We start from the raw sequence: 12068 nt of genomic DNA, 5'->3' as shown, positions 1-12068 counted from the left end.
GAGGGCGTGAGAAAACACTGAGCTACGTTGATCCTCAGAGCTGCTCTGATACTGATCAGGAAAAATGCTGGAAACGAATGGACATTTATGAAAAAAAAGATCTAACAGGCCAGCAGTAAATTTGAAAAGATCAAAACCAGGAGGTCAGTCACCATTACAGCATAATGAATGACTACTTCCAAACACTATAGAGAAAATGATTTCCTCAAATGCAGGGTCTGCTGATGAGCCATTAAACATGAACACCCACAAAATGAGTATATTCACAGAAAATTGACATTATAGTAGATTTTATTTATTTATTTTTATTTATTTTATTTAACCAGGTAAGCAAGTTGAGAACAAGTTCTCATTTACAATTGCGACCTGGCCAAGATAAAGCAAAGCAGTTCGACACATACAACGACACAGAGTTACACATGGAGTAAAACAAACATACAGTCAATAATACAGTAAAAAAAAAAAAAAAAAAAAGATGATCCATTTACAGGTGCTTTTACTATACTCGTCAGCCTGTGGCTACAATGACCAAAGGGAATAGACAAACACAGGGTAGACGAAACAGGTATAGATTCTGTTTTGTTTAATTGACATATCACAAAAATAAAGTGAAGAAACTCAACAGAACAATAGATCACAGCTGCCAGAAATGTAGAAAGGTCATAAACATCTATATACAACTACTGTAATAAAAGTTTATCTGTTATTGCAAGTTATGTTCATGGTTATTATGTTTGTAAATGCAAGCTGGAGCTTTCGGAGTTCACTCTCTTATGTAATGATGCAAGAGAAATGCAATTACACAGATAAATTAACTACAGCTAATACACAATACAACATTAAGTATCAGGCAGGGGGTTACTTACAGACAATACATTTCTAGAGCATGTGATCAACTAACAATATGTGCCATTAGATCAGTCCAGTGTCTACTTTGAGAAGATTGTGTAGATCTGTAGGGGGGGGGGAAATCTAATGTAATCCTTTTTAAAAATTTAATTTTAAGGCAGCAAGATTTGAAAAACGTTAAAGGGGTGTAGACTTTCTATAGGCACTGTATATGACATCTCCTGGTACCTTTGAATAGCCTCAGTAAGATTCTAAGCTGCCTGTGGAGAAAAAAAAGTCCACATTTAAGTGTGTCACAGTCACAGGATGGGGCAGTGCTGGCCACAGGAGAAGTAGAGCATCTCTAGCGCATCTGGCTCCTGTGGAATTTTCATGACATCTGTCTGACCTTTGCCAGGCTGACGTTTGCCAGGCTGTACCACCACAACCTTTCCACCTCCCGGGCCTTCTATTAGAGGGTGCACTTTATTATCTGGCATCTTGAAGTCAGTAGGGGCAAAAGCTATTCCATTCTTCTCAGCCCACAGTTTTGGTTTCTCTGTCTTGTCTTTACTGTCCTTTGAGACTTCACCCTTAGCACTGCCCTTGCTGACGGGGCTTAGGTCATCCTGGTGCGGGTCTGAGTCACAGCCATGAGGCAGATTGAAATAGGTGCACTTTTGCACCAAAGGCTTCACAGACTTCACTATGTCCTCCAAATCAGTGTGGCCGAAAAGGGAGTAAGGGACGTCTTCTTCTGTATCTTTGCACACATCTTCAGTTGATGCAGATGTGTTCTTGTTGATATCAATAGGCTCGGAGACAGACTTTCTGATCACGCTCTCTCTGAGGAGCCACCTGTCTTTGTCTATCAGGAAACAGTCTCCAGGCTCGACCTGTGCATTGAAGGCGACATACCGTGTTGGATCACTGTATGTGCCTACAGAGCTTGTGGCATTGAAGTATGATAAGTCAGACATCCCTTTGGTCTGTGCATTATGAAATGGGGAAAGGCTGATCTTACCAGGAAATTCTCTGGACTTTGGTTTCAGGGGAGATGGTGGTGGCTGACTTTCACGGGCACGGTCTTTGACATTGGTATCTTTCTTTCCATAAAGCCTTTCGATTGTTCTCCTGACAACGCATTTGGTGATGGATTTCTTCACTGAATCATCCTCACCACTGGACGTCTCAGTTGATGTCTGTGATTGATGACCACCACTGCCAGAAGTCTCCGGTCTGTTGTCAGACAGATCTGAGGTGTTTTGGCTGGGTAGTCTTGTTTGTCCATACAGATTGTCCACAACGCTTTTTGCTATAAACAATTCCTTTATTGACTTGACCCTATTTCCGTCAGGCTCTCTAGTTATACAGCCATCATAGCTAAATGCCAACAAGGATCGTGGAGCTGGGGGGGACATGACTACAGTCTCTGATGTATTTATAGGCCACGTTGTCCTTTTAAAAGTGTGCACATGAGTTTTGTCTTGCTCTTTGGCATCATCACCGCCTGAGACAGCAGAAACCTCTATTTGGCCAAACGGTTTAATGCCAGTTGTCGCTATAGTAATGCTTTTCCCTTGCTTTACATCAGCAATCTTCTTATCCAGTATTTTTACTCGCTCTGCTACAGATGGTAATGGCTCCTCAAAACAGTTGGTTGTTTTTGCTTCAGTCTTTTCATAATGTTTATCCTCCTCAGAAGGCTCTTCCTCTAAGGTTTCCTGATACTCCTCCTCTGGGTATGGCTCATCCTCTACACTAACATGTTCTACATCAGAGCTAGACAGCTTCTCTTCATAGCTTACTCGCTTCTCCTCTGAGCTACACTGATTATCCTCAAAGTTAGCTTCTTCTGCAGTATCAGTTTGTTGTTCGAAGCTAACATGCTGCGCGCTATTCTTCCCACTATCCTTATCCATCCTGTCAGCAATAGAATGCTGTTTGAACAATCTAGGCAGTGTTTCTCTGACAGTACACTCAGTTTCTTTTTGAGTAGTCTGCTTCACCCATAAGTGAGTCTGCTCATCCTGCACGTTAATGTGTGCCTTTGCATAGCTTAAGTCATCTTCATGGCTTTCCTCTTCCTCCCCTAAGCTAGCCTTGTCTTCTTCAGGGGTGAACTCTATTTTTTCTCTACTAACCTGCATCTTCATACATTTAACCCACTTCTCTTCATGACTTGACTGGTTCTCAATGTGACATTCCAGCTCTTCCTCTGAGCTAGCCTGCTGTTCTTCAAGATTAGACATGCTTTCCTCACTGCTAACCTTTGCATCCATACATTTAATCTCAGTGTCTTCATGGTTTGGTTGGTTCTCAACATGATGTTCCAGCTCTTCATCTGAGATAGCCTGGTCTTCTTCAGGGGTCGACTTTCCGTCCTCACTGCTATCCTGCAGCGCCAAGCATTTGACCTCTGGCTCCTCATGGTTTGGCTGATCCTCTATATGACATTCATATTCTTCCTCTGAGGTAGCCTGCTCCTTGAGGCTAGATACTCTTTCCTCATAGCTAACCTGCAGCCCCACATAGCTTGGCTGATCCTCTATGTGACATTGCTGCTCTTCCTCCAAGCATTCATCCTCCATACATCTATTTTCTGATACCATATAGCTTAGTTGGTCCTCAACATGACATTCCTGTTCTTCCTCCGAGCTAGCTTGGTCTTTTTCTAAGCTTTCCTTACAGCTAACCTGCAGCTCCATGCATTTGATCTCCTGCTCCACATGTGGGTTCTCGGTGTAGTATTCCTGCCCTCCCTCCAAGCTTTCCTCCTCCTCCCTGCTAACCTTCAACTCAACAAGTGTGACCTCGGACTCCTCATGTTGGTTTGAGCTAGCCCGGGTTTGTTCAGCAGTGGACTGTCCGTCCTCATTGCTAAGCTGCAGCTCCATACATTTGTTCTCCTGCTCCACAAGTGCATTCTCAATATAGTATTCCTGCTCTTCCTCCAAGCTTTCCTCCTCCTCCACATAGCTTGACTGTATGTCCCCATCCTTCACTTTGGTCTTCAAGGGACACGCTTGCAGTTCCAAATAGCCATCGTGCAATGCTAAACTGTAAGCCTGCTCTATGTCTGAGTATGTCTGTTCTTTATCATGGTCAATCTGTTTGTCGCTACATTTAGCCTCTTCTTCCCAGTTGTCCTGCTCAAGTTCAGAACCTTCCTTATTCGCTGCCTGTCTGCTTCTATGGCAAGTAAAATCCTCTTTAAAGTCTTGTTCTTCTGAGGAGAAGGGCTGCTCTTGCCTACTGCTTTGGCTCTCTGGGATTGGTGACATCTTGTTTTCAGTCACCTCTTTGGGATGGTAAATATTTATAAATCTTTTAACGATGGATTTAACATCAACATTAGCATCAATATTAAGCACATTATCATTTGAAGCCTCTTCCTTAGGGACTGCAGTTGATTTGGCATTTACCCTTTCCTCTGGGAATGACACTTTTTTATTCGCTTCTTTAGACATTTCTATTTCATCCCCCTCCACCATGCTTTCGCTCACCCCAGTTGGAAGGGCTGCCAATGCTTCCTTCAACTTTCCAGGCAAGTCAAGCTCATGTATTAGCTCATCGATATCCAATGACTTTTCTTCAATGATGTAGTCCTTCTCTGGGCATGTCTCAAACGAGACATTGTGCTCTGAACTGTTCGGTGTTGAGCTGCGACTTCTGACTTTGCTGTTGAGTTCCTGGAAACCCTTCCAACTTTGAAGCAGTTGTGTGGAAGTTGACTTTTGCAATTCTGACAGACTAGCTTTCAACTCCTCTGCACCCTCCATATTGGCAATTTCTCTCAGAGACTCCATCATTTTCAAAGCCTCAGCACAGCTTACACTGTTTGCATTCAGTTCAGGTATGTTCCAGTTAGTGAAGCTTTCCTTTAAAGTAATAACAGATAAGAAAGAAAGGAGAGCTTTAGTAGATGACCCAAATGTAGAGGCCACATGGGAGGAGAAATCAGGCAAGCTTTTTGACTTTTCAAGACAAGATGGACGATTGTTGTGTGTGATTTGTCTAATTGACTGAATTGAGAAACAGAGCTTCTCTAGCACAGGTTTCATATCTGGCTGGGGAGGAAGTTTGTCTGTGTGTGACGGTATCTGTGTTTTTGTTAGGGGCTCCTCTGCTGTTACTTTGGTACTGTCTCCCTGATCTGAATTGCTCAGCTTATCATCCCCGTTCATCTCTTCGTGATTCACTAAAGTGGGACTGGGAGGTATTGGCTTCTTCTTCATTGGGAGTTTAGGTGTTGATGGTCCTTTCAGAGTGGAGTGGTTAAACAATGTTGTTTTTTCCAAAACATGGCCAGTGGTTGATATGGGTCTTTCATCTGATGTGAGACTAGTAGGTGATGTCGACATGAAACATGAGGGACTACTAGCTAAGGGAGCCTCATCTAAGACAATGTTGGATATCCGAGTTTTAGCAAGCAGTGATGTCTTTTCAGATGAGAGACCATTGGAGATTGGTGCCTTATCCATCAACACCTTTTCCACAGTAAGATCACTGGATATTGAAGACTTCTCAGCTGAAGCTTTTCTAAGTGTTAGTTGCTTTTCCAGGATGAGATTACTGACCAATCTTGTCTTTTTTGTTGGGAGTTTAGGTGATGGTGGTTCTTTCAGAGTGGAGTGGTTGAACAATGTTGTCTTTTCAAATACATGGCCAGTAGGTGATGGAGCCTTATTTGATGAAGGACTGCTTGATAAGGGTTGTTCTTCATCACCTAGACTACTAGGTGATGAATACATGAAATATGAAGGACTGCTACCTATGGAAGACACATCTAAGTCTTTGTTGGATAATGGTGCCTTCTCCATCTGCGTTTTAGCAGGCAGTTGTGTCTTCTCAGGCGAGAGACTGTTTGAGACTGGGGTCTTCTCTATTGAGGAGCTATTTGGTACTGATTTATTTTCCAATGACAGACCATTTGTGATAGGTGGCTTCTCTTCTGAGATATTTTTAGGCATTGATGTTTCTTCCAATGAATGACTGTCAGATGGTGATGGCTTTTCTACTAAGATTATTGATGTAGGAGAGACGGAGAGACCGTTGGAGAAAAGTGTCTTTTCCACTGAGGGATTAATGGGCAACCTTTCCTGTGTAGTATCACTGTGTAATGGAGTCTTTTGCGATGATTGGTCAGAAGGACATGGTAATGTTGTGTTTTCCAAAGCCAGGTTGGTCTGTGTTGCTATATTTTCAAATGTTCTATTTGGAAATGCAGTCGTTTCCAAAGATAGACTACTTGGTGTTTGTGTTATTTCCTTAAACAAAGAAGGCTCATCTTCTTCAGTATCCATTTCACAATTGAATTCTGATACATCTGGAACAATGTCTCCCTCAGTTTCTACCGGAGACATTGTTGGTGTCTCCACATTTTGAGTTTCCTCCACTGGGTCTGGGTACACAGTTGGGAGGGCTTTCTCTAACCAATTCTCAACATATTCATTGATATTAGAAGAGCTCAGATCATGACTCTCTTTATCAATCCTTCTCTCCTCGTGCATAGACCTCTGCCTTTTTAGTGTTCCGTCCACCTGGGCCTCCGTCGGAAATGTAACATGCAATACGTTCTTCTTTACTGAAACTGAAGTCTTGTTTCTATTTTCAGTAACATGTAATTCTTTCACTGCCGATTCCTTTGGGTTTTCAATATTTAAATAGATTTCCTTTCCTTTTAGTTTCTTTTTGTTTTTGATGAGACTTCTGCCATGTTTTGGTCCATACATTTTCCTTACGGATACATTGCTGCTAAACCCCCCAGTTTTCACTCTTTTATTGTTTCCAGGAGCATTTTCATTACTCTCTTTACGTCTTTTGTCTGGTGTTGTAACCTTACGGACCTGGTTCTTTTTTACTTTGGGCTTTGAGAACATTTTCTTGACTTTCTTTACACCAGTGGTGGAGTTTTCTTTGCTTGCTTCAGAGACCCACTCTGGGGTGTCATTGTCTTTGGTGGGCATGGAGAGAGGGGTTTTATGGACATTTAGTACCCTGTTGCGTAGGAGAGATCCTCCAGCCTTAAATTTGGGGATGGTAAACTCAGATGAAAGAGACTGGTCAGCCCTCCACACGCTGATTGACTTTGAGGCTGTAGAGGGTCTACCCAGCTCCAGCTCCAAGTCATTTCTGGAGGACAAGTGGGCTGTGTCAGAGGTGGCTGTTCTTCCGTACATCATCCCATATATGGACACACCCTGGACATTGTACTGGCTGTTAGCCAGGAAATTGTCTTGACAGGTCTGCTGCTCGTATATATGCATTACACTTTCTATGACTTCCTCCCCGCCATTTTGGATCTGCAAGATCTCAGCCATGCCTGATTTAAAAGTCGATTGAGTCTTATTGTAATTGTTGATATCCACAGATCCAACTCCCCTTGGTTTAGGAACTGGCTTGCTGCTGCACTGTCTGACCATGCGGTATTCCTCCTTTACCTCTCCGTTCTCAGTTGTCTCTCTGTAGGAGTTAGAACCTACCATGTTCTCCTGAATCTCATCTCCCAAAATTGTTTTGAGGCTCTCCACTGAGGCCTGCTTCTGTCTGTATCTCCTGGGTCCTGGGGTAGGAGCCCTCCTGGGAGAGACCACACCCACATGTGTTTTAGTATCATCCTCATTGTCTACTTCCACACTGGTAAGTCTGCTGGTCTCTGGAGGCATATCATCCTTATCATCATGATCATCCTTTTTAACATTGTACCCATTGATGGTGCCCATGGTGTTGGGTTGTGTTGGTGGTAGGATGTTGGACTCAGGAGAACTGTTCTCCAGCTCAGACTCAGCCGCACTGAGCTGGTTGGCCACACTGGACCTGCTCAGGGTGGTGGTCCAGTGGATGGTTTCTTCCTCCCGGATGGTTAGTCGCACCTTCATCTCCACTGTCATGCTGCCATCCTGGTTCACCCGAAAGGACTTTTCAATGTCATCGTCACCGGGGATGCAGTTGTCTGCCCCTTCACCCCTATCGCCATGGTAGGAGTCGCCATCTGTTTCGGCCACTGACTCTAGAAAATGGCCAGCCTCCAGTTCTACAGATTCTGCGTTGTTACTGGGGAGGTCACACTCACTTCCTGCAATGCAGTGGTTTATCTGATTCACAAAGTATCTCTCTGACGATGGGGAGAAAAGCTTTGATTTGCCGCTAGATATAGGTTTCTTTTTCCCTTTGGAGTGGATCAAAGGAGAGAGTGTAGAACGATGGATGGGTATTTTTTGGGAGGCAAGAATGTTTCAGCAGGTCAGCAAAGAAAAAGAGATCAAAAACAATAGTTAGGAAAACCAGATCCACAGTCTACACAGTTCATACTGCATAATGACTGACCGCACATGAAGAGAGTAGGCCTTTGTAGGTCATTCATGGTATTATGGATGATAGTAATGTCTCAGCTCTTTCCCACTGCTTATCCCGTACAACCATGTAGACACGGAGGGGATAGATTACTACTGGACAGACAGTAGCACTGTAGATGTGACACATGAATGTTTAACAATGCATTTTCAATATTCTCAAAGTAATGCAAAACATGCCAGTTAATAGGCAGATGCTATCCAAATTATTTTTAAAACATCAAGACAAAAACATGCTTCAAAATACATACAAAATGTTGAGTGAACATAATGAGACTTACGGGATGCTGGTTGCTTTAGTCTTTTAGATGCCATTCGTCTAGCAGGCAGCCATGTTGAAGCAGAAGATTTTTGTGTCTTGTAGTTCCCAGATTTAAAAGCCTCGCGACCAGCAGCTACTACAATCCCAGAGCATATAATCAGAGCTGGGAGCCCATCCACCTGCAGACAGACGAATGAAATATTTTAACTGTAATAGTGGAATAAAATGTTGTTGTGAACAGCATCTATTAATGATTAAAATAGCTTACTTTTAGAATCATGACTTAAGACTAATACTGTATGTATCCAAAATATTTCCATACTGTATGTACCTAAATATGTACCTAAATACTGGTATGTACTTAAATCATGTTTTTACCTAAATCAGAAGTACAATTGAATTGATGAATTGAATTGATAAATGTATCATTCAATAAATATGTGACACCAGGGCTATGTATGAAATCTCATGACACATCAGCAGAAGATACACATCCTGAGGTCCTTAGCAACACTATCCCAAAATGCCTTCTCAGTTAAAAGGATATAACAATTGAGGAGCTTAACACTTTTCCTTTTTCTGTCAGTTATTTATGGGTCCTGCTGTGAGTCCAACTATTATGGGTCAGTAAGGCCAATCAGTTGCCAATCAGTTGGGGCCAGGTCACCTCCAGTCGTGAGGTGAGGCCATCACAGAATAATGCCAATGCATGATGTGTGAGATAAGAGTTGAGTGCCTGAACCTCCATGTGTTTGGTTACACTATCAGCACTGGTTTCCTGCCTAACTAGACCTTGAGATTAAACTTATGAAATATGTGTTTCTAAACAATATCAAGCAAATCTGAATTACTAATAGCAGTAACTTTAGTGTCCATAGGCATGGGGAGAGCACTTACCCTTCTTCCATCTGGTGTGTGTAGTTTTACCACAGGAAAGTGCATCAACTCGGACAAGTAATCCAGCAGAGCCTCAAATGTGCGAGTGGTTCTCTTCTGTAGCATCAGATTATGTTTGACACTGGGGTCCCCATTCTGGAATACCATCAACCTCTTAGGTGTGCGTACAGGGGTATTTATGTGCATGGGCCTGCCAGGGTTCTGTTTGGCCAGCTGCAAGGCCCGACGCCGGGCGCTCATGGGGCGGGCATTGTACCAGGGTGGTAGCTTCTTATTGGCTACTGCCATGTTAATGGGTTTTACCTTCCGCTGGTCAGAGCAGATATAGGCCTTCCCATCCTCCAGTTCATCTAGTGTGTGCACTGCATGGACCCCTCGGGGAGTGGTGATGTTCCTTACTCCGAATGGCAGCGGGACCTTCTTGGAGAGGCTGTCAAGGAGGGCATCGAAAGTCTTGAAGGTGCGGTTGTTGATGACCATGCGCAGACCACTGAACTGAGGGTCACCGCTCTTGTAGAAGCAGATGCGCTTGGAGGCGATAGGGTCTGTGATATATGGGTGGCGTGACGTGGTCACTGTGTGCCCACTCCCTGAGAACTGGTCCTGGGCGTCACTCATTTTGATTGGTTAATAGGCTACAGAGAGAAAGGGGAGATGGATGAAGAAGAAATAATGATAAACATTAGTTACTTGATTATTATGAGATTGTGATATCTGTTGTAGTATATCAGATTAACTTTCAAGGATAAATATCAAACCTGCATTGCAGTGGTATCACCAGTAGTATGTTTTCTTTCTCTAAATCAAATAAAACGACAGAATAGTTTTGGACAGTGGTTCATTAGCAGGTTGACTCCCCTCAAGGTTCTTCTAGATTTTTTCCAGTGTCAAAAATGTAATAAGGAGTTGTCTAAACAAACACATTGTGTAAACATTGTTAGGCAGACTTGATCTTTGTTGGTGTCATTCATTATGGCTGCAGAATCATGTCATCAGTCATTAGACTGATATCAATAGTATATCATTTTGAAAAATGAAGGCAATTGTGATAACTTATGTGCTGTTAAAACAATTCAGAAAAATGATGTTATTCTTACAGTGCTGTAAACAAATATCTACATGGGAAATAGGTCATAAGAGTCTGGGGGGAAATGCAACAATTGTGTTTCCTAATGTACTTGAATGGGTACGCTATTTCAATTATTTCGGATCTGTGAACACATGATCATTATGATTACAGAATTATCACAAGAGGGAAGTCCCATTAGCAATACTCATTGTGAGTAAAGGATGTAAACAAAATCCCGTCAAAACATTTGACTTCTAGCTATTTTCCTCGTTAGGCCTAATTGTTTACTCGTGGCAGATGGAGTGACGTCTTGAGGGCATATGTTGTTTACGGGATATGGTGACATCAGTTTTAACAGACTACTAGGAAGCAGGAACCTTGCCAAGCAACTGACATGTTCAATTACTTAATTACCCATGTTAAGCAATTATTGACAACAATAAACTACAACCATGAAACAACATCGTAATTCATTATGTATCATTCTTAGCTATTTCAGACTATTTGGTAATATCAAAGCAGTTGAAAATAGTCTGATCCTATTTCTGATCAGGAATTTGTACAAATAAATATTTGTAAATATAGTGTAAATATTTATCACATAGTCCCTTTCATATCCATCCCAAAATATTACTGTAAAGTAACATTAAAGCCACTGTTATATAGAAAAATATATACCGTTATCTATCTTTTACCTACAAGGTTATCTATGTTAGACCTACAAGATAGCTAGGCTAAACATAGATTAACCTGAACACAGGTACGTGCGATAGCTCAACAACTCCTCTCATTGACAATAAAACAAATACATAAGTGAATGAAAATTTCAATAACATAAAAAGATAGAGTAAACGTACCTAATTTCCCATCATAAAAATCCCAGAAATCCCAGTTGGTGTATCCACAAAATGTTGTCCCATGCTCTGCATTTTGGCTACTGTTGGCCAGCTCTGTGCTGGGAGCTAAGGGTTATTTTGGGAGACAACATCATGGTTAATTTGCTTAATCTTTGCTCTAAAATAATCTCCCCTACAACAGTGTTGTGGGAGAAGAGAGGGACTGTGTGTAATAGTCCTGTACACTGCCCAGATCAAATAATACAATTTATTCAGCTGTCATTCATTGTTTCTAGAACATATATTTAAGAGAGATTCTCACCTGAGGAGATAATGTGCACCTTACCATTTTGTATTTCTCTGCAAAACCATGACCGTGATTGAAATCTGACCACATTTGTATCTAGGCTCATTGAAACTTTTGAGTGTTAGCCTAATAATTCAAATGTACGACACCCCTTCTTATTACACTACCAGTGAGAATAACATGAAATACTGATAATAGAAAGTGTAATTAATGCACATTTGCAGGATTGTCCATTCTGACCACTAGGGCCAGCAGATGAGCAGATGGTAGCTTAGTCAATTCTAATTTTCTAGCAAGGCAAGGCCTAATCTCATTGGAGACTTCTTTAGGTAATAAGGATTAGGGGGCTTTCGATCAGAGGACCCTCAGAGAGTAGCACTTTATTCTCAATGAGGTGATATAAGGTGTGCACAGCACGTCACGCTCTGCCTTGACATTGTCAATTCAGGGATACAACCTTTACTTCAAGTTTAGGCCACCTTCCCACTCCTCCTACCTGTAGCAACAGCAGTCA

The 12068-nt window shown here is 42.1% G+C and overlaps 1 protein-coding gene across 1 annotated transcript; it reads right to left on the bottom strand.

Annotated features, from left to right (window-relative positions):
* Positions 1-319: 319 nt before the first annotated feature.
* On the bottom strand, positions 320-9975 carry LOC115104530 (oxygen-regulated protein 1-like). Its single transcript, XM_065007149.1, has 3 exons — positions 9343-9975; positions 8465-8624; positions 320-7999 (listed from the first exon to the last, which is right to left on the bottom strand). The coding sequence occupies exons 1-3, from the start codon at positions 9958-9960 to the stop codon at positions 1149-1151; spliced, it is 7629 nt and encodes a 2542-aa protein (XP_064863221.1). The 5' UTR covers positions 9961-9975; the 3' UTR covers positions 320-1148.
* Between the last annotated feature and the right edge of the window lie 2093 nt (positions 9976-12068).

The sequence above is a fragment of the Oncorhynchus nerka genome, linkage group LG22 (assembly GCF_034236695.1).
Source record: "Oncorhynchus nerka isolate Pitt River linkage group LG22, Oner_Uvic_2.0, whole genome shotgun sequence".
In the NCBI taxonomy this organism is placed as follows: Eukaryota; Metazoa; Chordata; class Actinopteri; order Salmoniformes; family Salmonidae; genus Oncorhynchus; species Oncorhynchus nerka.
Note: the sequence above shows the minus strand (reverse complement) of the source record. Positions and strands in the feature narration are given on the sequence as shown.

Excerpts from the sequence above, each read along its gene's own strand:
- LOC115104530 (XM_065007149.1), bottom strand. The coding sequence starts at position 9,960 with ATGAGTGACGCCCAGGACCAGTTCTCAGGGAGTGGGCACACAGTGACC. Across the intron at positions 8,625-9,342 it reads ACACACCAGATGGAAGAAGG|GTGGATGGGCTCCCAGCTCT; the intron begins GTAAGTGCTCTC and ends GTCTGTCTGCAG. Across the intron at positions 8,000-8,464 it reads ACTAAAGCAACCAGCATCCC|GGAAAAAGAAACCTATATCT; the intron begins GTAAGTCTCATT and ends TCCACTCCAAAG.